At 36.8% G+C, this 25,660-nt stretch overlaps 1 protein-coding gene across 4 annotated transcripts in view; it reads right to left on the bottom strand.

Moving 5' to 3' along the window:
* Positions 1 to 5,494: 5,494 nt before the first annotated feature.
* YLPM1 (YLP motif containing 1) overlaps positions 5,495 to 25,660 on the bottom strand; it is a 66,898-nt gene continuing 46,732 nt past the window's right edge. The window contains exons 12-21 of one of the 4 annotated variants that reach the window (XM_032621062.1): positions 23,771 to 23,833; positions 23,367 to 23,486; positions 22,973 to 23,149; positions 22,802 to 22,885; positions 22,429 to 22,512; positions 20,139 to 20,219; positions 16,909 to 16,960; positions 11,703 to 11,833; positions 6,247 to 6,429; positions 5,495 to 5,913 (exon numbers count right to left, since the gene is read on the bottom strand). In XM_032621062.1, coding sequence (XP_032476953.1) covers positions 6,283 to 6,429; positions 11,703 to 11,833; positions 16,909 to 16,960; positions 20,139 to 20,219; positions 22,429 to 22,512; positions 22,802 to 22,885; positions 22,973 to 23,149; positions 23,367 to 23,486; positions 23,771 to 23,833 — 939 coding nt within the window. In that variant the 3' untranslated portion in view covers positions 5,495 to 5,913; positions 6,247 to 6,282. Of the gene's footprint in view, positions 5,914 to 6,246; positions 6,430 to 11,702; positions 11,834 to 16,908; positions 16,961 to 20,138; positions 20,220 to 22,428; positions 22,513 to 22,801; positions 22,886 to 22,972; positions 23,152 to 23,366; positions 23,487 to 23,770; positions 23,834 to 25,660 lie in introns of those variants that run through there. The other 3 variants (XM_032621066.1, XR_004348256.1, XM_032621070.1) reach the window with 3 other exon arrangements.

Here is a 25,660-nt window from a genome sequence, read left to right as displayed (position 1 = left end):
GATATGCCATCCTAGAACTTATGAGGGCCCTCATAAAGGGGGTGTTGTAGTTAAGGAAAAAGAAAGTGCCAGGTTACAGACTTGGAAAACCAAGTTTTAGCCTTGTTCTGCCATCAAGTAAGTGAGCAAGTCATTTCTCTTCTTTCAGCCTCAGAAACTTCACCTGTAAAATGAAGGGACTCAACAGGAATGAGCTCTATGGTCTCTTCAACCTCTTGCCTAATATCAAGAATTTCAATTCGCAGCCTTCAAGTGTGAAATGACAGGCAGCCTGTGTGCGCTGAAGCATTTACAAAAAGACCAAACCAAACAAAGAAGTTCCTGGTGCTGAAATATTGAAGATCTCACATAAAAATCCAGTTTTCTCACTTCTCTTGAAACCCCAGAAAATCTGGCAACACAAGATCCAAATCCCCAGATGGCCAGTCTGCTGTGGTTGAGCAGGTGCCGCCTCCCCTTTAACAGGACCTACCTTGTTTTCCAGTTTGCCACAGTCTCCACCCTCTGCCTCACACATGTGTCACCTGTCCGACTCTGAGTGACCACTGCCATACACATAGGAGGCATCCCCTCTATTTATTCACTCTACAGATATATGAGCCATGCACTGAGCTAGATGCTGTAAAAGAAAAAAAAAATTAGACATGCCTAGTCAAGACATAGGAAGTCACTATCAGAAACAATAGATCTGAGAGTGGGATTTCAAGTCATGGTGGAAGAAATTATTTTAATTCTTCAAATATCAAAGGAAATGGATCTATAATCTAGATCAATATTGTCAAAAACAAGAATATGAATATTTGGTAAAAAATTCAAGCTTATTAAGTAGAAGATTCAAAGTCAAGTTTTTCCCTACATGATAAACCATTAAGTCTACAGGTTCTTCGTAGGATCACAAATGCAGATTCCTGCTAGCAGGCTGAGGGCTGTCCATAACTGCAGAAGCTCAGCCTCAGTCACGAGGATGCTCCTTGACTACAGTCTGATGTGAAAGCAATAGAGCCTGAGATCAGATCAGTCACTGAAGTGCAAAAGCATAAATACCTAGGTACAGAGGAGGACAGTGGACTAAGGTCTTAACTCTTAGTCATGTGTGGACCATGAACCATCAGTCTGGCCACTCTAGCTCTCTAAGACACACCACGGTTCTTTACTCTGTCAGAATTCTATCATGCAGGATTTTCCAGGAAACAAGATTTGCCTTTTTCATTTCATTTGTCATCTCCCTTGACAGTTCACCGCTGTGATGTGTTGTGTTGGCTCTTGTCACCCTCTGAGGATGTCTATGTAAAGGATGTAAACATTAGTAGTGTTCCTTCATTGCTAGAAATTAGGCAAGGATAGAAGTGGCAGAATGATGACAATATATGAAAGTCACAATTTATAACAGCAAAAGACAGCCTAAATACCCATCAACAGAGACCTGGTAAGTTAAATTATGGTAAAGACATAAAATAAAACATTGTACAGCTATAAAAGAGGATGGGATGGAATGCTATTGAGGAATAAAAAGGGAACAAACTATCGCTACACATACCAACTTGGATAAATGTCAAGGGAATGACACCAAGTGAAAAAAGCCAAAACACCAGTCCCCAAAGGTTACATACTATATGACTTCATTTATATAACATTCTTTAAATGATAAAATTACAGAGATGGAGAACAGATTACTGGTTGCCTAGGGTTAGAGATGGGGCGGTGGGAGGGGGAGGAAGATGGGGGTGGATACGCAAACCTACACACATGATAAAACTGTACAGAAACAGACCCACAGAGTATATATTCCATGCCATCAAAAGAACAGAAATACAGATAAATTTCTAAAAATTATCAGTAAAGCTTCTTACAATAAGAAGGTACCTTTGGAAAACTAAAGAGGAGGAAAGAGAAGAGGGGGAGAAGAGGGAGAGGGGAGTAGGGGTGGGGGGATGAGAACGGGAATGTTCTATACGACCAGAATGACCTCTAAGGCACACTACAAAGCAAAAAACAAAAAACACTATAGTAGTGTGTGTAGCACTCTACCATTTGGGTAAACTGAAACAAAAATGTTAATGCTTATCCACAGAACTTTTCTGAAAGGACACAAAAGAAACAGTCAACACTGGTTGCCTCTACAGATGGGATAGTAGGAGGCTGAGGACTTGGATGGAAGGGAGGAGATGTTACTATACATACTCTTGAACCTTCTGAATTTCATACCATATGAATGTATTACTTATTCATAAAAATTACTATTTTCTTTTTGAATATATGACAAGGCAAATCAATGCTTCAGTGCCTTTGTTCATACATGTGGTCTGGCAACAGCTTTCCATTACTACTCATCCCCTCCTGGGTACTTATTAATGAGCCTTTCTACCTAAGTGATTCTCTTAAGCTTCCATACTAGTTCTGAAGATCAGTTTCACTGGTTACCTGAAAATGCTTCTAAATTATTACTCTTCCAACCTACACTCACTGCACTATTTCATATGGTCTAGCTCAGTTATAGTAGCTGACTATAAAAAGTGACAATTATCTTCAAGCCAAGTGAAAATTTTTAATTTTAAAAGCTTATATGAGAACAAGTCAAAAAATAATGATGATGACAGCTACCAATTTTTGAGCTTGATACTGTGCCAAGCAGCTTTACAAGCATTATCTCAATTTACTCCTCACAGAAACCTTTAATAGGTGAGTTTTGTTATTTTTATTTTATAGATGAGGAAACTGGAGCTCAGATAGGGTAAATAATTTGATTAACATCACACAGGTTCTAAGAAAGGAACCTGAACCTGTATTAGGGTCTGTCAATACTAGAAATGAGGAATCATTCTTCTATAGCCTAGTAAAATGCATCTCAGTTTTGGTAACTCTGAACTCTAAAATCCATCTGAAACAGCTGTATGGTCTCTTTGTAGCTGACAACCTGCTGCTTTTACAGTGCTAGCAGTAAGCTGGCTCTAGACGTCTATTATTACCAAAATAGCTGCACCTTGTGTAGTTAGGAAGATAAAACACTAAACAAAAAGCTGAGGCGCCTCCAAAGTAATAAATTTTTAGACAATCCAATTCAGAATTTAATACTTGGTCTCCAGATGAGATGGCACTTACTCTGATCTGTACAATCAACAATCAAATTCTTTCACAAGACATGAGTCCAACCAGAAAATTTAAGATTTTATCTTTATCCAAAAAAACTTCTGAATTAACTATTGATATCTTAATCAAATTTGAACTTCTGGAAAATTATGTGAATCAAATAAGTGTCAACAAGCAGACTACCGTGTATTATTAATGGCTTTTGATCTCTGTATCAGCCACAACATATTTTGAATATGCCAGCTTAACCCTAAATAAAAGATTCCCAAATAGAAAAATTTCTGCACCTCATCTACCACATTACTTGCACGGTAAGTGAGAGGTTTTACATTTAGTTTAAAAGATCTGAAACATTAACGATAACTGGAACTTTCCCCAACATCGGACTATTTTGTATTAAGACACAGATACCACAAAAGATTTTAAACTTAATATGTTTAAAATAAAAATTAAAAAACACGTACCAAGCAGCTTTCTGAGATAAGGAAAACAATGTTAATAAGTAACAGTAAAATGCTACCAAATAAATGCAACCCAAGTTTGGTCCTCTGTATTCCAAGGACATCTCTTAATAAACTTAAAGTATTTGTGTTATCAAGGCAATTTCTAACCACACCAAATTTCTCCAAGATATTCCTGATCTTTTTCTTCTATTCTGCTTCTAGCAATAATGTAAATTTAAGAATTTCTTAACAGCAAAGTCAAATATCAACTGACTATTACTTTCTTTTTGGTGCCTGATCTTTTTTTCATTAATCTCCTTTCATCGAGGTTATGTGTTATACCAAGTAGGCAACATTCTATGTTCATTGCCTAAGGTCATGTTAATCTGTATCTTCTAAAAATCAGCAGAGGCTATTTCTGACCCTGTTCATTTTTCCCTCCCCCCTCTTGGCATAAGATCGCAGACACAAAGCCATGGCTGCAAGGCAAAAGCATGACAGATTTAAAGGGATTCGTGGGTGATTAACACTTCTCATTTCATTGGCATTCTGAATACTGTCAGTCAGAACATAAAAAGGTTAAGAAAACTGAAGTAAAACACTCTCTCTAAGAACATATATACCTCCTGAACTAAAGAACACATTCTGGAAATTTTGTTTTTTGATGAGAATGGACATTTGGTAGATTCAGTAATTAGTAAGTTGGTCTTTGTATAAATGATAATTCTATTGACTATCCTGTGATGTACCTTAATTCAACATAGGAGAGGCGGCTGAGAAAGATCACTATATAGAAATGTCTTGTCGGCCAATAAGCAATCAAAGTAGCTTGTTAAACACTACAATCACCAGAAGTTACTTAACGTAGCAAATTATACATTCAGTATTGACTTGTTAATAACATAAAGCCTCTTACATGTAAACATTCAGAATTGCAGCAAAGATAAAAAAAATACAGTCATCAGAATTTCCCGTTAGTCTTCAGCACTATAATTTCAAGCTCTTGAACCCAAAACTGATACTATTTGAATGGTAATAAATATTATAATAAACAATAAATATTATCTCTATTCACACAGTATTTCATGTAGGTCATAAAACTAAAAGGTTTTTATTTGTAGCCCAAAAGTAAACGTTTCAAAATATTCAAGCCTTTTGTAAACAAATTTACAGCTTGCTGAGTTAAATTACATAGTGGGAATGATGTTTGAGAAAGAAGTCTCTTCTCTGTCTTCTCTCATGCTGGAAACAACTTTTTTTTTCTTTGCAGAATGAAAAAGGGAAAAGAGTTCCTTTTCTGTTTTTAAACAGGAACGATATTTGGGTTTTAGCTCTGCATATTTCTAGGCTCCACCTGGTACCATTCACAAGAGAGGAAATTCTATGCAGAAGGCCATGCTTCTGGCAAGAACCTGAAAACTTGACAGGCTTAAAGGCTGCCTACCAGAGCACTCTGCATCGCCATACTCCTGCCCTGCAATCTTGACTTAAAAAATCAACAATTCAAGGTTAGCAGTGAGGCAACAAGCTCCCAAGCTTCATGGAGTACATCAGTTTTGCCTACCAGGAGTCAAAGCCAGATCAAGGAAAAATCAAAACATAACAGAACGTGAAGGGAGAAAGTAAGAAGAGGAAGGAAAGAAAAGAGGGAGGAGCAGAGAAAGGATCCGAAAACAATAAAACATCACGATACAGAACAGATGTGCTCCAGGGAACTGAGGAATATTTGAAATTGTCTCTACTAGTCTTCAAGACACCAAGATAGAGAAAGAAATCAGCTATAAAACAAAGGTAAGTGTTGTGAACATCACTGAGCCTTGTGTTTACAACATGAATTATGGAATCATTGAGCTACATAATATTGAATGGAAAAGAGGTTTTGGGATGTTCAATTAGCATGTAATTAGAACACACCATATTAAAAAAGCAATAAAAATAAAATTAAGAAAACAAGAGAAAGGGGCTCATGCTGTACAGCCCATGAATCTCATTGGCTTTATCATGAAAGTTTATTTTTTTTAATCCTAGTACAATCAACTACCAGTTACATACAGTAAAAAAACAAAAACAGCCACAAAGCAATGATGATAGAGATAGTCTGCGACACTGTACAGTGGAGGAAACGTTGTCTGTTGGAGTCCTCCGGCAGATCTCCACCTGGCTTCGGCAGTTAAGCTATCAATCCCTCCCTCCCCAAAGTAGTTAAAAAGAAAAATTAATGTCTTGCTTGGGTAGAGCAAGATCCTAATACCTCCTGGGGACACTGGAGAACTTTAAAAAACTAAAGCAGTAGAAACAAAACAAAAACTGAAATGTGGAAGCAAGGTGACACACAACGAAGCTCCATGAGGCGTTGGCTTCAGACCACCTCAAAGCGAACCACCTGGAAAGAAAAGAAAAGGCTGTCACAGCAGGAAGGAACAGACAGAAAATTCAGCAGACCTTAGTCTCTCTCATCACTCCACTCCTTACCAAATCTATAGAATCCAAGCTTTCCTTAAGTCTTATATTTTTATAAGTAAGCCAGGTTGCAGAAAATTGCTTCCTTTTCTAATACCCTGTATTGCAAATGCTGGCAACTAGAACATACTTACTCTTTTAGAACCAGAAAACAATACAAGAAGAGAAGCATTTTTAGCAAAGCATGCTGTCTTCTTTATCTCAAACTCTTCAAAACAACAAACAGTAGGCTATTTATATGACTGTGTACCCTTACCTTAGAGGAGTAATGACTCCATTCAAAAACTAAGTCTCATATATATTTGGTTCGATTGAGGGCTTTTTCAGCCAGGTGACCACTTTCATCTGTGATCTTCTCCCAATCAGTCTGTCCGACCACAAAACCTATGGCCCTTTTCCTATCTGCATCCTTCTTTTCTTCCAGGTCTGCCCATCTCACCTAAAAAGAACACAGCATTAGGCTGGGCTTTAGAAAAAATAAGTACGCAAAGAGCCTCTTAGCTTTCTGAATAGTCTAATGGGTAGGATAACTAATTTAAAGCCAGGAGGTTAAAAAATTAGAAGTTAACTGTGGAGAATTGAAGAAAGCCATATACCTTAAGTTACAGAAAGAAAACTCTCTAGTCAATCACCAAGTCCTAACCACTCCAGCTCCTGAACAGTTCAGCCCTCAGTTCAGTCCTATCCCCTTCCCCCTCCTGTCACTCCTTTTCAGTTCACTGGCCTCATTTTTTTACCTAAGGAAAAGCACTAACCTCTACCTAGTCTTCCTATCTTCATTCGCACTCCCTCCGATCCACTCTGCCAGAGGAATCGTCCTAAAATACACACAGCTTTAAATCTGTGCCCTACCTACAGAATAAAATCCAAGCACACAGGTCCCTCTGGATCTGGCCCTGTCTATTCTCCTGCAGCATCTCTGGGCAGTACCTACGGCACTTTATACAGCAACACAAAATTACTTCCAGCTCTCAGAGCACACTGGGCCATTTCTCATCTCCGTAAGGCTGCACAAACTAGTCTCTCTTCCTGAAACGTCTTTGTTCTAACCTGGTCCACCTGGCATGAGTCTCGTCATCAACCCTTGCTTTATCCCTCTCGTCCTTTGCCAGTCAAATAATTAATCATTGCTTCCCTGGAGTTACTTCTGGATTTTGACATGTCTAGTTTTGAACTTCCATACTATATTGCAATTATCCACTTACAGATCTCTCTTCCCTAACAGACTATATACACCCTAGATCGAAGACTGAGTTGTTGTTTTTTTCTTTTTTTAAAAACTTATTTATTTTTGGCTGCATTGGGTCTTCATTGCTACGCGCGGGCTTTCTCTAGTTGTGGCGAGCGGGGGCTACTCTTCGTTGCAGCGCGTGGGCTTCTCATTACAGTGGCTTCTCTTGTTGCGGAGCATGGGCTCTAGGCACCCGGGCTTCAGTCGTCTCAGCGCCTGGGCTCAGTAGTTGTGGCTTACAGGCTTAGTTGCTCCGGCATGTGGGATCTTCCCAGACCAGGGATCGAAACCATGTCCCCTGCATTGGCAGGCGGATTCTTAACCACTGTGCCACCAGGGAAGTCCTGAAAGACTAAGTTTTATTTATCTCCACATAATAACATTTTTTGAAATTTATCCTTAGAAAACAGGGAGCTGGTATGATTACTTTCATTTATGAGATGGACAGACCAAGAGACAGACTCAGTTGATACCATTTATGGCAAGATTATAACTACAAATATATAGATCAGGGATATTTTCTATTGGTATTCTGATAATTTTAAAATATGGATTCTTACATGTTATAGTAGTAATTTAAAAAATATAAGCAGATATATCCTCTAAAACATGAAATACTTAAAAGAGACTATGAAACTGTGGTTTGCAATACCTAGTACCAAAGTCTGCAGAGATTGTATTTTAAATATGGCTTGTGATTTATTGTGATTGTGATCTGTGACAAGGAAAGGGAACCAGAGCATGCTCAACCATGCTGCACCTGGAAATGTGTAATTGCTCTTAGAGGTACACTGACCCTCCCTATTATCATTTAGAGGAATGGTAATCAAATGACTAGGCTTCTTCTCCCCCACCACTACCACTGTTTTTAGCAACCAGTTAGCCAAAGATAAGATACACAGTAACAGCTGTGGGGGAAAACTGATAACACCTGACTCTTTTTAAAGTAGATTTTTTGTGGGTAGAAAATCTATGACTCAATTTCTTTCATGGGCCTCAGTAAAAAGCTATTTTAATAAACAATGTGGGCTTCTGTGTACCAAGATCTCTGGGCCTGCTGCCCATTAATGCTGATGTATTTATTTTGACAGATTCATGCACCCCTCTCTCAGCTCTCCCTGGGATCAAGGGTATACATTTTAGCAAAAGATGACTATGGTTAAGGGGAATGAAGAACGGATGGATGGATGGACAGATGGATTGTGGCCACTGAACAAAGAAACGGTAACCAGTCCACAGTACTTCCTTAGCACAGAGTTAAACACACTAATCAATCTTGCCCTGAGTCAACTAACAGCTAACTTTTAAATCTGTAGTTTAAATTCTAAGTCTTTAAAACTGATGCTATATCAACATTATTTATTTACATGTCAGGTTCCTCCAGTGGAGGTCCACTCCTTAAGTGGCCTCCAATTGCACAGACCTGACACACAGACATACAACGCCGTAGAAGGAATGAATAATTACCAAAAACACTAAAAATATATGGAGCAAAATAATGACTTTCAACTAGGAATAGCTTCTTAAATGTCAGTGTCCCTCCTAATCTTCCTAGAGGTACTTTTACTGAGATTTACAATCTCAATTTTTTGCCATTTATCTTAACTGTAAAAAGAAAAAAAAGTTATAATAAAGAAAACTCTTGACCAATACGCAAAAGTTTCAGATACATATATTTTATCCGTTGTCACCAAAAATATTTCTGAAATGTACGAGTTCAGCAAACAAGAGAAATGTTCACTTTTCCACAGTTATCAAAGAAACACAAATTAAAGTCCATTTTATACCCAACTAAGCAAGTGGAAATTTAAAAAAATAAATTATATTTTAAAACCTAGCCATTTTGGTAAAATTCTAATATCAACTCTACAGAACTACCTTTGTGTTACAGTGTAAATTAATCCCAGAAACCTGCCCAATATTTATAAAAAGCTGAATTATAGAAATCAAGAGACCCCAGGAGGGCTTCCCTGGTGGTGCAGTGGTTGAGAGTCCACCTGCTGATGCAGGGGACACGGGTTTGTGCCCCGGTCCAGGAGGATCCCACATGCCGCGGAGCGGCTGGGCCCGTGAGCCATGGCCGCTGAGCCTGCGCGTCCGGAGCCTGTGCTCCGCAACGGGAGAGGCCACAACAGTGAGAGGCCCGCGTACCGCAACAAAAAAAAAAAGAGAGACCCCCCCAGGAAAGGAATGAGTAATGAGTCCTGCATTCCTGGCTACCTGTAGGATTTCCTTGTGCTCTGATGTTGATTTTGGTAAGTGATTTGAGTGTTAAAAACTATTTGAAGCTGTATATATACAGCTATATATAAAGTAGATATAAAGTAGATATAAAGTAGAAACTAACACACCATTGTAAAGCAATTATACGCCAATAAAAATGTTTAAAAAAATTACTATCTCCTCAAGAAAAAAAAAGCTATTTGAAATGAGGGTGGGAGGCAGGGAGGAGAGTGAAAAGAGGAGCCACAAGAATTAGGATGTGAACCGCTCATGCTCTTTGTCCACCCAGCTTACAAAGTAAATTACATGGGATCACATACTCCTGATTGAAGAGAGTAACAGTTACCTGACTAAAAATGAACTAGAGAAAAATATTTCTCATTTGGAATTATTCACTGTTACACCAAATTATTATGCCCAAGGAAGAGCTGTTTCTACTTTTCTGTTGCCCCAACCTTAAAACTGGAATAAGAGGTATCAAGACAAGTAGTCCCTGCGTGGAGCTGGGTACATACAGAAGGCCACTAACCAGGTCTCAAGACACAGACAAGGGCAGGTCTAGGGACTGTCTGCAGTATTTGAAAGAGCTTTGAAACCTGGAGTCCTTTGTAATGGTATCCACTGTAATGAAGTTTTACTGGCATTTTTATTCTCTTAATAAATATCCTTTTAATATTGAATTACTAAGAGAATTCATAAAAAAGAAATGATGTGTAATGATGATGAAATTATTATTAACTTCATTCTTTACTAAGAGAAATGAAAAATGAGATACCATTTTTTTTTCACCGATTAGATTGTCGAAAGTTAAAAAGTTCAATAACAGCACTGCTGCTGCAAGTGTGGAAAAACAGGCATTTCCTTACATGTGGGTGTATAAATAGGTGCAACCTTTTTGGAAAACAATCTCGCAATATCTGTCAGAATGATAAATCATATTCTATGAGCTTGCAGCTTTAAGACTAAAAATATTCCCTAGAGATATACTGTCAAAAAGATGCCAAGATGTATGCATATGACTTTCACCAGAGTATTATATTAGCAATAAAATGAAAACAGCATAAGCATCCACTGATAAGGGACTGGATAAATAACTGATTATTCAGCCAAACAATGGCACACTAGGCAGGCATTTAAGAAGAACGGTAGGGAATTCCCTGGCAGTCCAGTAGTTAGGACTCTGTGCTTTCACTGCCAAGGACCAGGGTTCAATCCCTGGTCAGGAAACTAAGATCTTGTAAGCTGCGTGGCACAGACAAAAAAAAATAAAACAAAAAGAACTGTAGGTTTGTATATACTTAAATAGAAAGATCAAGACAGACTAGCTGGAAAAGGTTTATCATATGTAATATGATCCCTCTTACTTTATTTTGTTTTAAAGGATATATACAATTATCACTTTTATTGAATTTGACATCTACGTGGAAGACTTATCCAACATCCTGGCTTCATTACTCTGCTCCCTATCATAGCAAAGCTTCTTCAAAAAGTTATCTACATTTGCTGTTCTGCACTTCCTCATTTCCTATTCTTCTACCATCTGCTCCAAATTGGCTTCTGTCCTTCAACTCTCTAAGAAAGCTTGACTTTCTTTGATCAAACATCAACAATCTCCATGTTGCCAAATCCAATGGCTATTTCTCTTTTCTCAATTTACTTGTCTTCCCTGTATCATTTAACAATGGAGTATTCTTTACTTCTTAAAACATTTACCTGTATCTGAACTTCTAAATTTTGGAGACCTGAGTCCTATCATCACTTCTAACTTAACTGGTACCTCCCTGAACTTCTGATTTTTCACTCCCAAGCTTACATCTCCCCTACTTTTCACTAACTCAGTAAATGGCACCACATATATGGAATGCTTATGGCCAGAACCCTGAAGAGTCACCTCTGATTTCATCCATCCTCGACCCTCTACATCTAATCCATTAAGAAGTCCCATAGATTCTCTTTAATACTCTACTTTGCACCTGGCTCTTTTGCCCCATGACAAAATGGCACAAGCAGCCATTCCAAACTCCTTTAAGGTGGACAACATGCTAGCCACGTGAGGTTCTGTTCTCCATTTTTTAAGTTACTTGTACATTTTGATCTGATCATTTGTAAGGACTCTTTTTCTTAATGTGTAATATGATACAGTATAAACCAAACCACTCTAAAAAAACAGCATTCATATGATTATCTGACTATAACTTTCTAAAACCAGATGCCTAAACGGGCCCTTTATCTGTTGGTAGTTATTGACAGTCTCTTACCCTCTTCTTCCCAGGCTCAGAAGCACGAGTGTCATAATCATCAGGGAGCTGAAGATAATCCTCCATTCTGCTGGCAATAGCCTCCCAGTCACGTTTCCTTTTAGTACCAGTTCTCAAGCCATCCAACTTGTCTGAGGGACAAACACAGAGCCGCAGCATTAAGGAAGAGTGTGAGCTGGCACACGACACAAAAACAAGGGAAAAGAAGGCTGGAACACTGTCAGAGGGCACATCCGCATTTGTGAGAGCAGCATCACTTGTAGATCCAAACTATCTTCTTGGCTGAGATAATATCGAGTTCTGTGCAATTTCCATTGTTTATCTGGTGTTCATACTGGCAGCCTTTATATTACTATGTTGGTTTAAGCAACAAATATGGGCAGAACAAGAGAAGGCACTTGTTTCCTGGCCTCCTTATCCTCCCACCCCACCTAAAATCACAACACTTCAGCTCTCATGTTTTGATGAAAATGCAACATTGGGTTTTTCTAAGAGCAATTTCTTCCATTCTTTTTTTTCTTTAACACAATATTAACACCACCCATTAGATGTGCAGTCATGTGTGTATCGTATTATATGAAAAGCAGGTAGTACAAGAACTTAATGAGCCAAGCTAACGTTCAGAAAGGTTTTAGATTAACAGTTTCTTGGGATTTTGACCACTGTGAGACGATTCGTCATGAGAATGTTTATGAGTAAGTTGATTATACAAATCACCACTTTCTTTGGTTATACTGTGAAGTGCTGTTGACCATCCTGAGGCTAAGGGCTAGTCAGCCAAAGTGGCTGGATCTGAATTTTCTTTCTGAATCCTCAATCTGAGAGGCTTTCCAAAAGCCCCAAACTGTAATCAATTAAATGAACAGGGATTGCTGATTCAGAAATTATTAGATATGAGTTTAGGTGTCTTCAAGAACACACGATGAAAATGTGTGGGTTTTTTTATTGGTTGTTAATTCTGATTTTGCATTCTACATGTGAAATATTATGAGTTATACATATACATATATATAATATATATATATTATATATATATATATGCACTACATTGAAGCACTAAATTTTTGGATCATCTGTAGTTATAAACACACTATTATTAAGTAGGTCAATAAAGGAAAACCTAAACACTTCAGAAACACACAATAACCACACTTCATTTAAGTCCATAAAGGGTGCAGAGTGTATATATAATAGAAACCTTTTAGGCATCAAGGTGGAGAGAACTTGACATGAAAAGAAAAGTACAATGGAAGCAGGAGGGAAGGTGAGTTTATGCTTCAAATGTAAAAGTTATACACACAACTAACTGTGCATACCATACAGGCCTCAAAAACCAGGAAGATTTTGCATACTTGGCAAAGCTTTTATTTCCTACGTTCCTCCCCCCATAAAAGCAATATTATTGAAATATCAGCAAGGCAAGCTACAACACTTTACAAAACCCAAGAAATTTTTATCATATCACTTTGGAAAATTTTTAACACGGACTGAGTTCAACAGAAACAGTCTTCTAATCTCCTCTGTAAATCACATGCTTACCAAATGGCTCTAACCTACATGTATATGACAGGCCATATTATACAAGATCTTAAAGAAGTGACACCTTGATTGCACAGGGACATAAAATATGGTATTAGAAAACCAACAAAGTCCCACAAACAGTAAAACTGTTCTCAGTTCAACAGTGTACAGTATTAGCAGAAGAGTAAGCAGCTCCAATACACTTATTGAATAAACCTCAAAGGATTTCCAAACTTAATAAGATCAACTTCCACATTAACATACTTCAAAGGAAAATTTCGTATTTCAACTCTAAGAATTGAACATGGCCAGGCAGCAATACAGAAGGGCAGTGAGAAAACTGCAAGAACTTTTCCTCATACACTGGGTGTATGACAGGAGTTACACACCAGGAGTCCCATATTTGCAACATGGAAGTTCAGAAGAGCATGTATTTCTAGTCTGAACACCCTTGTTTGTAATGTTTAATTTGAAATTTTATTGTGCACAACATGTTTAAAGTTTCCTTCTTGGGGCTGAAGAAAGGTTCATACCTCTTCCACATGGCATCCTGGAAACCCAAACACACAGATGTATGGCATAAGGTGAAGGAAGAGGAATCTGGGGTATTTGTTAGTTACAGAAGACGACTGGTGTCCAACACACTCATACTAATGATTTTCAGAGGTTTGAATTTCAAAAGGTGAAGTTTTAAGATGAAGATGAAAGTATAAATATCCAACTTGGCAGGTCACAGAATTTTACCACATCTTCAAAACAGTATATATTATTATTACAGCACAACAGAAAAAAAATTTTAGATATATCTATATATTTTCTAAACATAAATGATATTTCTGAAAATTTGATCACAGTGAACACACAAGGGTTACGTGCCTATACAAATAATAATTGCATTCCAACTGTGAAGAGATGAAACCACCTGACATGTAGAAGGCCAGTACACAATAACTCATAAGCAGAGACAAATGACACTGAGATGAGAAAAGCAAAAGTACTCGATATGAAGAAGCCTAAATTAGGATGACAACAGTCTCAAATATTCTTTTGGTTTTTCAGTTTGAGAAACCAAAATCATGTCAGTGGAATTTAAGTAGCTTGAATGCTGAATCCCAGCATTTGATGTGGCATGTAACACCCACCCTTGCATTAGGGTGCCTGTGTCCCAGCTGGAAAGGAGCCATTCAGGTGCTACTGAAGGTGGGCCACAGGCAGTCTTCAACAACTCCATGACACCCATGCCAGATGCAGCTCAGGCCAGTTCTGAATTTTTCTAAAATTACACCACTTCCAATTTAACACTCACACATAGGCTGAACTGTATACTGTACTTAATGAACACAGATTGAGACTCTACAATGAGATTTAACAGCTCTTTGAAAGATTATAGGTAAGTATTTTCTCACTGGCAGGCTCATTTGTAAATCAAAATTCCTCAGTTACAGATTCAGCTTGTCTAGCTCAACGTATGACATTGCTAAAGCTTAGTATGTTTCCACCCAGCATAATCATGTTACCAAGAGTAATTTAAGAAATGTTGGTAAAATACTCAAAAAAATAAATTGTACCTGCTAATCAAATCTACTGAATTTGCTATGACAGGAAGGCAACATAAATAGGCTAATTCTCAAATGAAGAGCCTCATGTTTCAGGCTCTTCTTCTTTTTCTCAATTGGCTCCATGGGCCAATCTCAAAGAAGCAAGCACTTTCAGGAATGCTCACACTCCACCTGCCTTTCTCTAAAGATGATATAGCTCTCAAGATAACACAGTGGTGCAAGAGGCAAGTCATTATACGAAACATCACTGTCACAAACAAAAACCCAACTGCAATCATGTAAGAATTTATTTCCTAGATTCATTACTAGATCTTCAGTGCCTTTAATTGAAATGGTTTATTTAACAGTTCTATTTCTGGATCACCGTCTAACATTCTGCCTTTAAAATGGACTGAATTTATATAAAATGTGTTTTCTGAGAAGCAAATAGTAGATAGGCCAGAATTTTTTCCAGAAATTGATACCAAGATTAATGTCATATTATCTTGAATAATCATCATAACTAAATTCCATTTTCCTTTCTCTTTAGAAATTAGAAAGGAAAATAGAAAGTGGACTAGCTCAAGTTAAAAAAAAGCATTATCCTAGATAATATATTACATAAGGCCTCTAAAGATTATATGCTTAGCTAAAATATTTTACAATCCCCATGTCTCTTTAATTACCATTTCTCTTTGCTTCAAAAGATAATCACTACTTAGAGAACCAGAAAATAGGGAAATGATCTTATAGTCTTATAGGTTATTCTATAAGTACAGAACTTCAGATTTAATCTAATCTTAAAATAAACATATCTAAAGCATTGTTATTAAAAAAGTAACTTGTGATTGTTATTTTCCTACATATTTAATTGCATCTAAACACTTATGAATACTTTAAAAGTTTAGGGAAGGAGATGGTTTATTATTAAGATTTCCCACAGAGGGAGGACAAATGCAAGAATATGTCAGAAACCACATATCATTTCCACATGCCATATACTAGAAAAAAATCCTAGACTTTGCAACAAAGCACCTATCGCAACAATATGGTAATACTACAGTTTACGGAATTATCTTTTCACATAGGACCTGGTCGTCATCAATGGCTCACATGATCAGCTGGGCAAAATAAAAAGCATAGCCTATGCAATTGTGTGTAAAGTGCATCCCTCTGATGTCAGAAACACAGATAATATGCCTCAAACAGTGAAGTAGCTAAATGACTCAAATTTGTTCTATAAATTTAAGATGTATTTCTATGGTTACTTCAGCTTTGGAGTTCCAGCATAATTCCAGGAGGAGAAATGCAGAGACCAACAGTCATACTTCATATATTAGTAAGGTCCATCTTTTCCAAAAATCTTATACCATTATCTTAAATTATTTACTAATACATCTTAATCAACATGTTAAATGGTTCTCTTTAGGTGAGGTAAAAAAAAAATTGTTCTGCAATATTACCGTGAAATATTGGGGTAAAATCCATTGGATATGTATGATTTTCTGCTTGACAAAGAACCCCATGTTAAGCAACTCCAATTTTTGATTTAGACAATTTTCACCAGTCTACCTTGTAATCTGGCACTAAAGACAAGCTGGAGGAAAATTTAAACGGAATCTTACAAAGCGGGCTCCTCAAAGACCTGAATTATATATCTACCTCCCCAACTCAGAAACTCTAATTTATTATACAAGGAAAATAACTGCCTTTTAATTAATTTTTAAACTTCAATATTTATTATTATTACTACCACTATTACCCAAAGTATTCATAATCAGGTTCAACTTTGGACTGCAGTTAAATATTTTTTTTAAAAAGTAGAAACCTCACCTACACCAACATTTCTGATTAATATAAATGAATGGATTTTAGAAGTGACAGTGTTTTATTACTAAATTTATCACATATTTCCATTTACTTTAAAAACTTTAAGTGGTACCGAAGGTAGTTCTTTTAAAATACTCTTCTTTCACTCTGTCACAAGACATAAATGAAAGCCAACAAAACAGACTGAGGATGTAAGGTAGGCCAAAAATCTTCATTTAAGCAGAAACTTTGGGAAATTTGTTCTTCTTATAGCAGAAAGATCTATGACCATTACCATCAGGTATCACATATAAAAACAGGAAAAAGGAAATACCCACCTAGCTTTGCCTCAGATGTGTCCATCTCCCATTTGCTTTTCGGAATGTAACCCTAAATCGTACACAGAGAGAAGCTCGAAGGGTTAGAAAGAGACACATACATGCACATCACTTTTGAATTGGAAAAGCATTAAAACTGGGAATGGATTCAGTTTCCACTCACTATTTATAAATATATCCTGAGGGAAAACACAGTCTCATTATCTTTGAAGAAACTGAATTACCAAATTCACCAAACTTCACTGCCCAGATTTCAGAATAGTCACTTTAGAGTGGTATCATGAAGGCGCTTGGCGGCAACTACAGTTCAGGACACACAACTGTAGTCTGAACAACAGCTATATAGCCAATATGGTAAGAATGTATGGTAGTTACTGTGCTCAATTAATATCATTCAGAGTAGCAGAGAATTTATAATACTAGCTAGGTTATTTTCTAAATACAACTGCTATTATCAAGTGATAGTAGCCACGAGGTCCAAAGAGTGTTCTTCAAGACAGTTACTTTATATTCCAGTGTACTTTTAGATACTCAAAAGAAGGGAGAAAACTTGGTATCACTGAACACAATTATGAAGCTCAACTTCATTTTAAAATGACTCAATCCATTTACCAGTTAGATCTTACAAAGACTAATTTTACTGAATCAATTTCAGAGCATTACTTTTTCATCAGTTGGAAACTAGATTATTATTTCTGATGTCTTTTAAAAAATTACATCTTTCTATTATATGAAAACCCAGAAATCTCCACAGGCAATTTATATCTTATTTAATAAAATAACTGGGTGGTTTATTTCAAACGAAGTCCTACATAAGATTTTCAAATTTCACAATGTACCTATTTAGCTATGTAGTAAGCCTTTCAGTTTATTCACCTAGCAAGTGTATGCTTTTTCCACATAATTCACTGATTCCCCCTTTCCTTCATTTGGACTCTGTTCTCTATTAGGTCTTAACATACAGAACTTTAATATTAGGTTAGGACTTATTATATAGGACAGATTCATCAAAGGTGTCAGCATCTTCTTTTAAGAATCCATATATCTTTCTACTATTGGGAATGTTCGAGTTCATAGAATAGACTGACACACAGGTAAAGTTGGAAAGTATGTTGAACATTTCATGACAATAGCTTCTGTGTAAGAGTGTACTAGAGCATCATCATTCTTCCAGGAAATCTACACGTTTTATACATTTCTAGTCTTTAAGCCAGACTAATAATTCAATTTCAACTAATTAGGTAGTATTTCAGATTATAAATTATACCATCCTTTCCAAATACATGTTTAGAACAAACCAAGACAAAGGCTGAAATGATGGTGCTAAAAGTTTAGTACTGATGGAATTTGTACAGTTGTATCTCAAAAACTCATCTGAAAAACTTAAACATCACTAGAATAATATATTTATAAATTCTGAGTCAGATCTATGAGGTTCACTGAAGCACTAAAGAAGACAAAATATCATACCAATGATCCCCCCAAAGGAGTCTCTTAACCAAGAAAAGTTTGGATTTCACCCAGCTATAGTAATCAGTACAGAGTAGAAAATGTAAAGTTCAGTGAAAATTCCATTAAAATGGTCTGAATGACACAAGACTTGCTCTTAACCCTTTCCAAGGGTCAATTCTCCAAGAATCTTTTACTCTTGGAATAGAACCCAATAGTAGAAGATCTCGATTCTGCATTTTGAAAAAAGGTTAAGAGAAGGTTTATAACATAAAGATAAGCAAAATGAGTACATTAATTTCCCCCTGCTGGAACCACCTTTTTCTTCCTTAAAACTTAAAATCATTTTCTCACTGTTTGAAATATTAGGCTACTTGGAAATAAAAGAGATAGTTCAGCAGGGTAGAGTTCTAAGGCTTCACTGCCATGTTTCTGATGAAAAAATATAGTATTATAATGTGTTTCACTTTTAAAAATAATAGTACATTCAATTAAAAGTTCCAAGTTTTGACCTATACCTAAGCAAGTCAGATGTTATGAACCATATGCTGAACTGAAATCTCCACAAAAGGAAGACAGAGCTTCAGAAAGCTAACATTAGAGACTTCTCACATGATCGATTGCTAGTACACACGCTGCAAGTAGCTAAACTGGTCATTAGCCATATTCCAGGACAGCGTGGACCTTTAAGTGAATTTCCTGCCTACATCTTAGATCATGTATGTCAAAATACAACCTAATTAATAAAAATACTTTGTTTAAAGAAAAAAAAACATAGGAGACTCAAATGCCATTAACTTTAAAGCTTATTTTTTAATCCACATATGAAATCTAGGAATGTAGAGATTGACACCATCTCTATGCAAACACACAGTTTCTATTCAGAGTCCTCTATAACACACATGGGTTGATGGGACCACTCCTTAGAGAGAATATATTCTCTAGGGGTTAGGAATCAGGGTTCTCGCTTTGCACATTTTCAGAAGAATATGAAAAGCAGCTTTAGCAAGGGCTGAAGTATTAAATAAAACAAATAATATTTTGAATTTAAAAAGCAACACTATTCCAAGGCACTGCTAATCTCTGTACCCCATTAGCAAACACTGAAAATAACGTAAGTCTATAGGTCGCATATTCTTGAATGACAGGGTAAAGGCAGACATCACTACAGAGGTGTGATCAAAAGCATTTACAGTAGGTACACGGGATCTTTGAATTCGCACTATGTAAGCCTTTAATCAGCCTAAGCAAAATGCATTGCCTACACAGTCAAATCATTTTCCCCATCACTTAATAGGATAAAATGCGGAAGAACAAATCCAGCAGTCAGTGGCAACCCTCTGCCTCCTCATTCAATAAGTTCTTCTGCCTCAGTTTATAGAAAATCAATTTTGAGCTCTGATAGCGAAGAAGAGACAATTATGCATACATTGGGTAGGCTGTACCACGTATCTGCTGGAATGTAAGAATACCCTTTCAAATGTAATCGATTTTCTTAAAAAGTGTATTCCCCTAGAGCCACCCACAAATAGATGAGTGAGTACAAGGGTAAGTTTCTTAGCATTCTAAAAATTTTCTTGTAACAACACAGTAGAGGGTTCTTTTCCTTTGGTCAGGGGAAAAACAAAAAGTATCCAAAAGTCTCCTTGAAGATGATTATGGAAACTTTTACCATTAAGGTGCAATATCAACAATAGTCATCTGATCACAGAGCTGAATTTAAACCCTTAAGAATCTTAATAAAGAGACACTTTGTTCAAAGTGGTTGTTCTGTCTCCTACCAGTTCGCTTTCCTCTTCCTCTGCATCTTTCTTTTCATCCTTCTGTTCTTCAATATTTGCATCAAAATCTTCCATCTCCACCTACAATACCGCAATAATCACACACAAAAAGACTGAGTTAACATTTAGGAAAATGTTGAGTCCCTCAATGAGATATGAAATGAGCACAGTACCCAGAGCAAGACACACAGACTTGCTGTTACATGCTAAGTAATTTCTAACACCCTAAACTTTGCAACAGAACTGACAGACAGGATGATATTCCTGCTTTTCATTTTCCTGGGATATCAATCTTTGTAATTCTCTATGAAGTTGTGTATAATGATCTAAATTGATGGTTATCTGTTTTGAATGACAATGGATTACTAGGATTTTTTTTTAAAACCTTTAGCAAGTATTTTTTCAATAAAGTAAAACAGGTATGATTCAAATTTCAAAATGTAAGAAAGGGTATAGTGAAAAGTCAGATGATAATAGCTTGGCCCAGAATAGTAGCAATACAAATAGAGAGTAGATAAATTAGAGAAGTATTTATAAGGTAAAACTGACAAAACTTGTAGACTGACTACATGGTGGAGGGATAGAATCAAACACTGGTACAAGGGGAAAGTAAAGAGTCAAAGATAATGGAGAGTAGAGAGTCAGGGTTTCAGCAACCAAGCGGACTGATGGATCTAATTACTAAAATAGAGAATGTGAGAAGAGGAACAGGTTTGGAGGAATTACGTATTGAATAGGTTGAGTCTGAGGTGTACTAAGATAATACATATTTTTTGGTAGAGAATTTGGAAAATAATGGTAGAATTATAAAAATCACCCATAACCCCTCTACACAGATATAATTACTGTTAAGATACTGATGAAATTCATTCCAGCCTTTACAATTTAATATTAAGGGCATAGAAGTGGCAATCCAAGGTACCAAAAAGCCTGATTATCGATACAGAATGTGCAGATTGAATATAGAGCCTAGGATAGAGCCCTAAAGAACCCCAGCATTTAAGGACTGGGTAGCAAGAGAAGCCAGCAAAGGAGACTGAAAAGGGATGGCCAGAGATGCAAGAGGAAAACCAGGAGAAGGTAGACTCACAGAAGCCAAGAGAAAAATGGTTTCAAGAAGGTGGACATGGTCAACCATGTCATATGTGGCTGCAAAATTAAGCAAGAGAAGTGAGAATTGTCCATTGCCATGGAAATCTTTGGTGAGAGAGTCTCTAGAGAATGGCTGGGGCAGAAGCCAGAGGAAATGGGATGATGAGTGGCATGGGAGGTAAAAACACATAAAAATACAGTGACAACATTGAGTACAGGTAACTCTCATTCACAGGAAGAGGTCAAATGAAACAGAAGTATATAACTGATTAAAAGAGAAAAATTTCTCCTTTTCCATAATAAAGATTTATTTATTTCAAACTAGTAATTGATTTAGACAAGAATTTGCAATCTGTGAAAATCTGTTGGGGAACAGGATATTAATAGTTTCAAAGTATCTTCCTACAGATTACTTATTAGGAAGAGAAAAACACAGAAAAATTTGATGAATATCACCTGAACCAAGTGATCAACACTTAAATCACCAATAATGAAACAAGACGACATCATATGACCCCTGATATGATGCAGTGAGAACACAATGTCACTTATGTAGCATTCCTGCTAATGTTTAACCTAAAGCTAATCATGACAAACCCAAATTGAGGGGCATTCTACAAAACAGCTAAGTGGCCTATCCTCTTCAAAAATTTTTTGTCTTTCATGACGATGACATAGCTGAGAAACCATTTTTTGTATTAAAGGACTGGATCCTGGATTTTAAGAAATTCTTATAAAGCACAGTATGGGAACAACTGGTGAAATATGAATATGGACTGTATATGAAAGAGAATGCCCTTGTTCTTGGGAGATATCTACTGAACTATTTAGGGCTAAAGGGTTTATGAGGTCTGCATTTTAACTCTCAAATGGTTCCACAGTAAGAGGAATAGCAGTAGTACTAGTGGCAGTAGCAGTAGTAGTAGTAACAAGAAGAAGAGGAAGAAGAAATCTAAGTAGAGAAAAATGAGACAAAATATTAACAATTGGTGAATCTCATCGAAGGTCATGCAGGTGTTCTTATATTGGGTTGCCCAAAACATCTGTTAGGGTTTTCCATTATGGAAAAACCCAAACGAACTTTCTGGCCAATGCAATACTATACATGCAATTTTCTGTAACTTAAATTTTTTTCAAAATAAAAAAAGGCGGAAAAAGAGGTCGCTTTTGCACTGCTTTCGAGCCAAAGGACGCTCACCTCTTCAATAGCAGCATCCTGCAGCAAAGAACGAATGTCCAGACGCATCATATGACGAGGTGCCGTTTCCCAGTGATCGGCCATCTAATTGAGAGATTCAGGAGGTCATGTTATCCCTGGAAACTACTCAAAGAAAGGCCAAGAGAATATCCAAGACAAATTTAACTAATACTATGAAGTCTAACAGGCTAGTTCCAGGAAGAGCTAGGACACCTCATACCCTTAGATACAAAGGGTAAGAAACATTTACTAGAGCAGGTAGAAAATATATTTTGAAAGTAAAGGGGATAAATAAGAATTTCCAGACAACAGTGATGAAACAGGCAAAATGAAGTTTAGAATATTACACCCTCTGTGCTTCAAAAAAAATCACCTTATTTATTTCTTTAAGCTTTCTTCCATGAATATTCCTCTTGCTACAAGTCTGGTTATCTGCACTCATTTCAGCCAAATATACCTAAGAAAGAATGAATAATGATTAGGCAAACAAATGCAGCACTTACATGATAACATAAAGTACTCTAAAGTTCTTTTAAATCTATACCTCAAATCCCTTGGTTTTTGCTGCACTCCAAAACTGGTCAAAATGTCTAACTCTGTCATTGATGGCATCCAGGATGATGAAAGGGAAAAAGCCATCATCCAGAGTCTTTTTGAAAGTTTTGAACATGCTGGTGCGGTAGGTTTCCTCCATCTCAGCTTCATATTCGTATTCCATTACCTAAGATCCCCCCAAAGAGATATGGAGTTAGCAAAAGCAAAGAATCATCTTAAATCTCTTCCCTCGTTAGCATTTGGAGACATGACAACTTTCTAGTCTTTCCTTCACACCTGAGTACTAAAGTTTGTGTTCAAAAAAGCCACATTTCTCTCTGAACATGTTTTCCTTTCAATGCTATTTATGAATCAGGATGTAATCTGAAAGGAATATACCATACCTTTTTTTTCACTTTCTTTCCAGAATCTGGATCTTTTTCTTCTTTTTCCACTTCAGCGATGAAGTAATCATCCAGGCTTAGAACTCTGGGTGCAGGTCCTCCAAATTCTACCTCCTTATCCTGAGAATCATATATTCAAGAAAGTTAAAGAGAATTTATGGAATAAGTTAATAAATGTGCACAAAGTTTTTCCTGTGGCTAAATACCACGCAATCTTCTTGTAGTTTCAAATCAAGCAGGGGCAAAGCATCTGCCTAAGCAGATCAAAATTTATGATATAGCATCTACCAGATGGGCCAACTAGAACGGATCAAACGGGAAATATCTGTATCAATATCATATTACTTGCTAAGAAGGCAAGTGGCTAACAAAAGCAACTGATTCTTTCACTTTCCCATACTCACTCGAATAAGTTTCGCAACATGTGTCTTTCCACTGCCAGGCAATCCTCTCATTATAACGACAATCTGAAACACAACGAAAAAAAAAGTCACCCAGAGAAGATTTTATTTCACAGCGAGATCTTAGAGTTAACAATGACCTATCATTCTCCAGGACAGACCATACGATAGGCCATGAAACAAACCTTAATACATTTGACAGCATAGGAATAACACAAAGCATGTCTCTGACCACAGTGGAGTAAAATTAAAAATCTGGGAAATTCACAAGTATGTAGAAAGTAAACATCATACTCCTAAATAACCAGTGGGTCAAAGAAGAAGTCAAAAGAAAAATCAGAAAATACTTTGAGATAAACAAAAATGAAGACACAACATAAGACAGTGGAAGAACAAACTAAACCGAAAGCAAGCAGAAGGAAGGAAATAGTAATATTAGACCAGAAGTTAATAAAATAGAGAACCGAAAAACAAAGAAAAATCAACGGAACCAAAAGCTAGCTCTTTGAAAAGAGCAACAAAATTGACAAACCTTTAGCTAGACTAAGAAAAAAGAAAGAAAATTCAAATTACTAGAATCAGAAAAAAAGAGGGGACATGACTGCCAACGTTACAGAAATTTTAAAAGGGTTATAAAGGAATACTATGAACAACTGTATACCAACGAATTAGATAAATGAAATGGACAAATTCCTAGAAAGACACAGCCTACTGAAACTGACTCAAGAAGAAATAGATAACCTGAATAGACCTATGACCAGTGAAGAGATTTAATTAGTAGTCAAAAAACTGCCAAAAAAGAAAAGCCCAGGCCCAGATGGCTTCTTCACTGAATCCTAACAAACCTTTAAAGAAGAATACCAACTCTTCACAAACTCTTCCAAAAAATAGAAGAGGAAGGAACAATTCCCAACTTATTTTATGAGGCCAGCATTTCAAATCAAGCATATAATCTGATACCAAAACCAGACAAAGACATCACAAGAAAATTACAGATATCTCTTAGGATTATGGATACAAAAATTTTCAACAAAATACTACCATATTGAATCTAGCAACATATAAAAAGAAGTACACAACATGACCAAGTAGGGTTTATCCCAGAGATTCAAATTAATATCTGAAAATCAGTTAATGTAATACATTATATCAATACAATAAAAAACAAAAAAATCTCAATGCAGAAAAAGCATTTAACAAAATCCAATATCCTTTCATGATAAAAACATTCAACAGGGGCTTCCCTGGTGGCGCAGTGGTTGAGAGTCCGCCTGCCGACACAGGGGACGCGGGTTCATGCCCCGGTCCGGGAGGATCCCACATGCCGCGCAGCGGCTGGGCCCGTGAGCCATGGCCGCTGAGCCTGCGCGTCCGGAGCCTGTGCTCCACAACGGGAGAGGCCACAACGGTGAGAGGCCCGCGTACCGCAAAAAAAAACCCCAAAAAACCATTCAACAAACTAGGAATGGAAGGGAACCTCCTGAACTTGATAAAGGACATCTAATGAAAACTCACAACTAACGTAGTACTTAATGGTGAAAGACTGAAAGTTTTCTTTCTAAGATCAGGAATAAAACAAGGATGTCCACTCTCACCACATCTATTCACACTGTACTGGAGGTCTAGCCAGAGCAATGAGGCAAGAAAAAGAAAAAAGGCATACACATTGTAAAGTCAGAAGTAGAACCATCTCCATCTGCAGATTACATGATCTTATAGATAGGAAAAATCCTAAGGAATCCACTAAAAATCTATTAGAACCAATACATGAGTTCAGCAATGTTGAAGGATATACAATCAGTACAAAAAAATCAATTGTATTTCAATACAACTGAACAATCCAAGAATGGAATTAAGCCATCTATATCTTCCTTTTTTTTTGGCAGCACTGTG

The sequence above is a fragment of the Phocoena sinus genome, chromosome 2 (assembly GCF_008692025.1).
Source record: "Phocoena sinus isolate mPhoSin1 chromosome 2, mPhoSin1.pri, whole genome shotgun sequence".
Taxonomy (NCBI): Eukaryota; Metazoa; Chordata; class Mammalia; order Artiodactyla; family Phocoenidae; genus Phocoena; species Phocoena sinus.
Note: the sequence above shows the minus strand (reverse complement) of the source record. Positions and strands in the feature narration are given on the sequence as shown.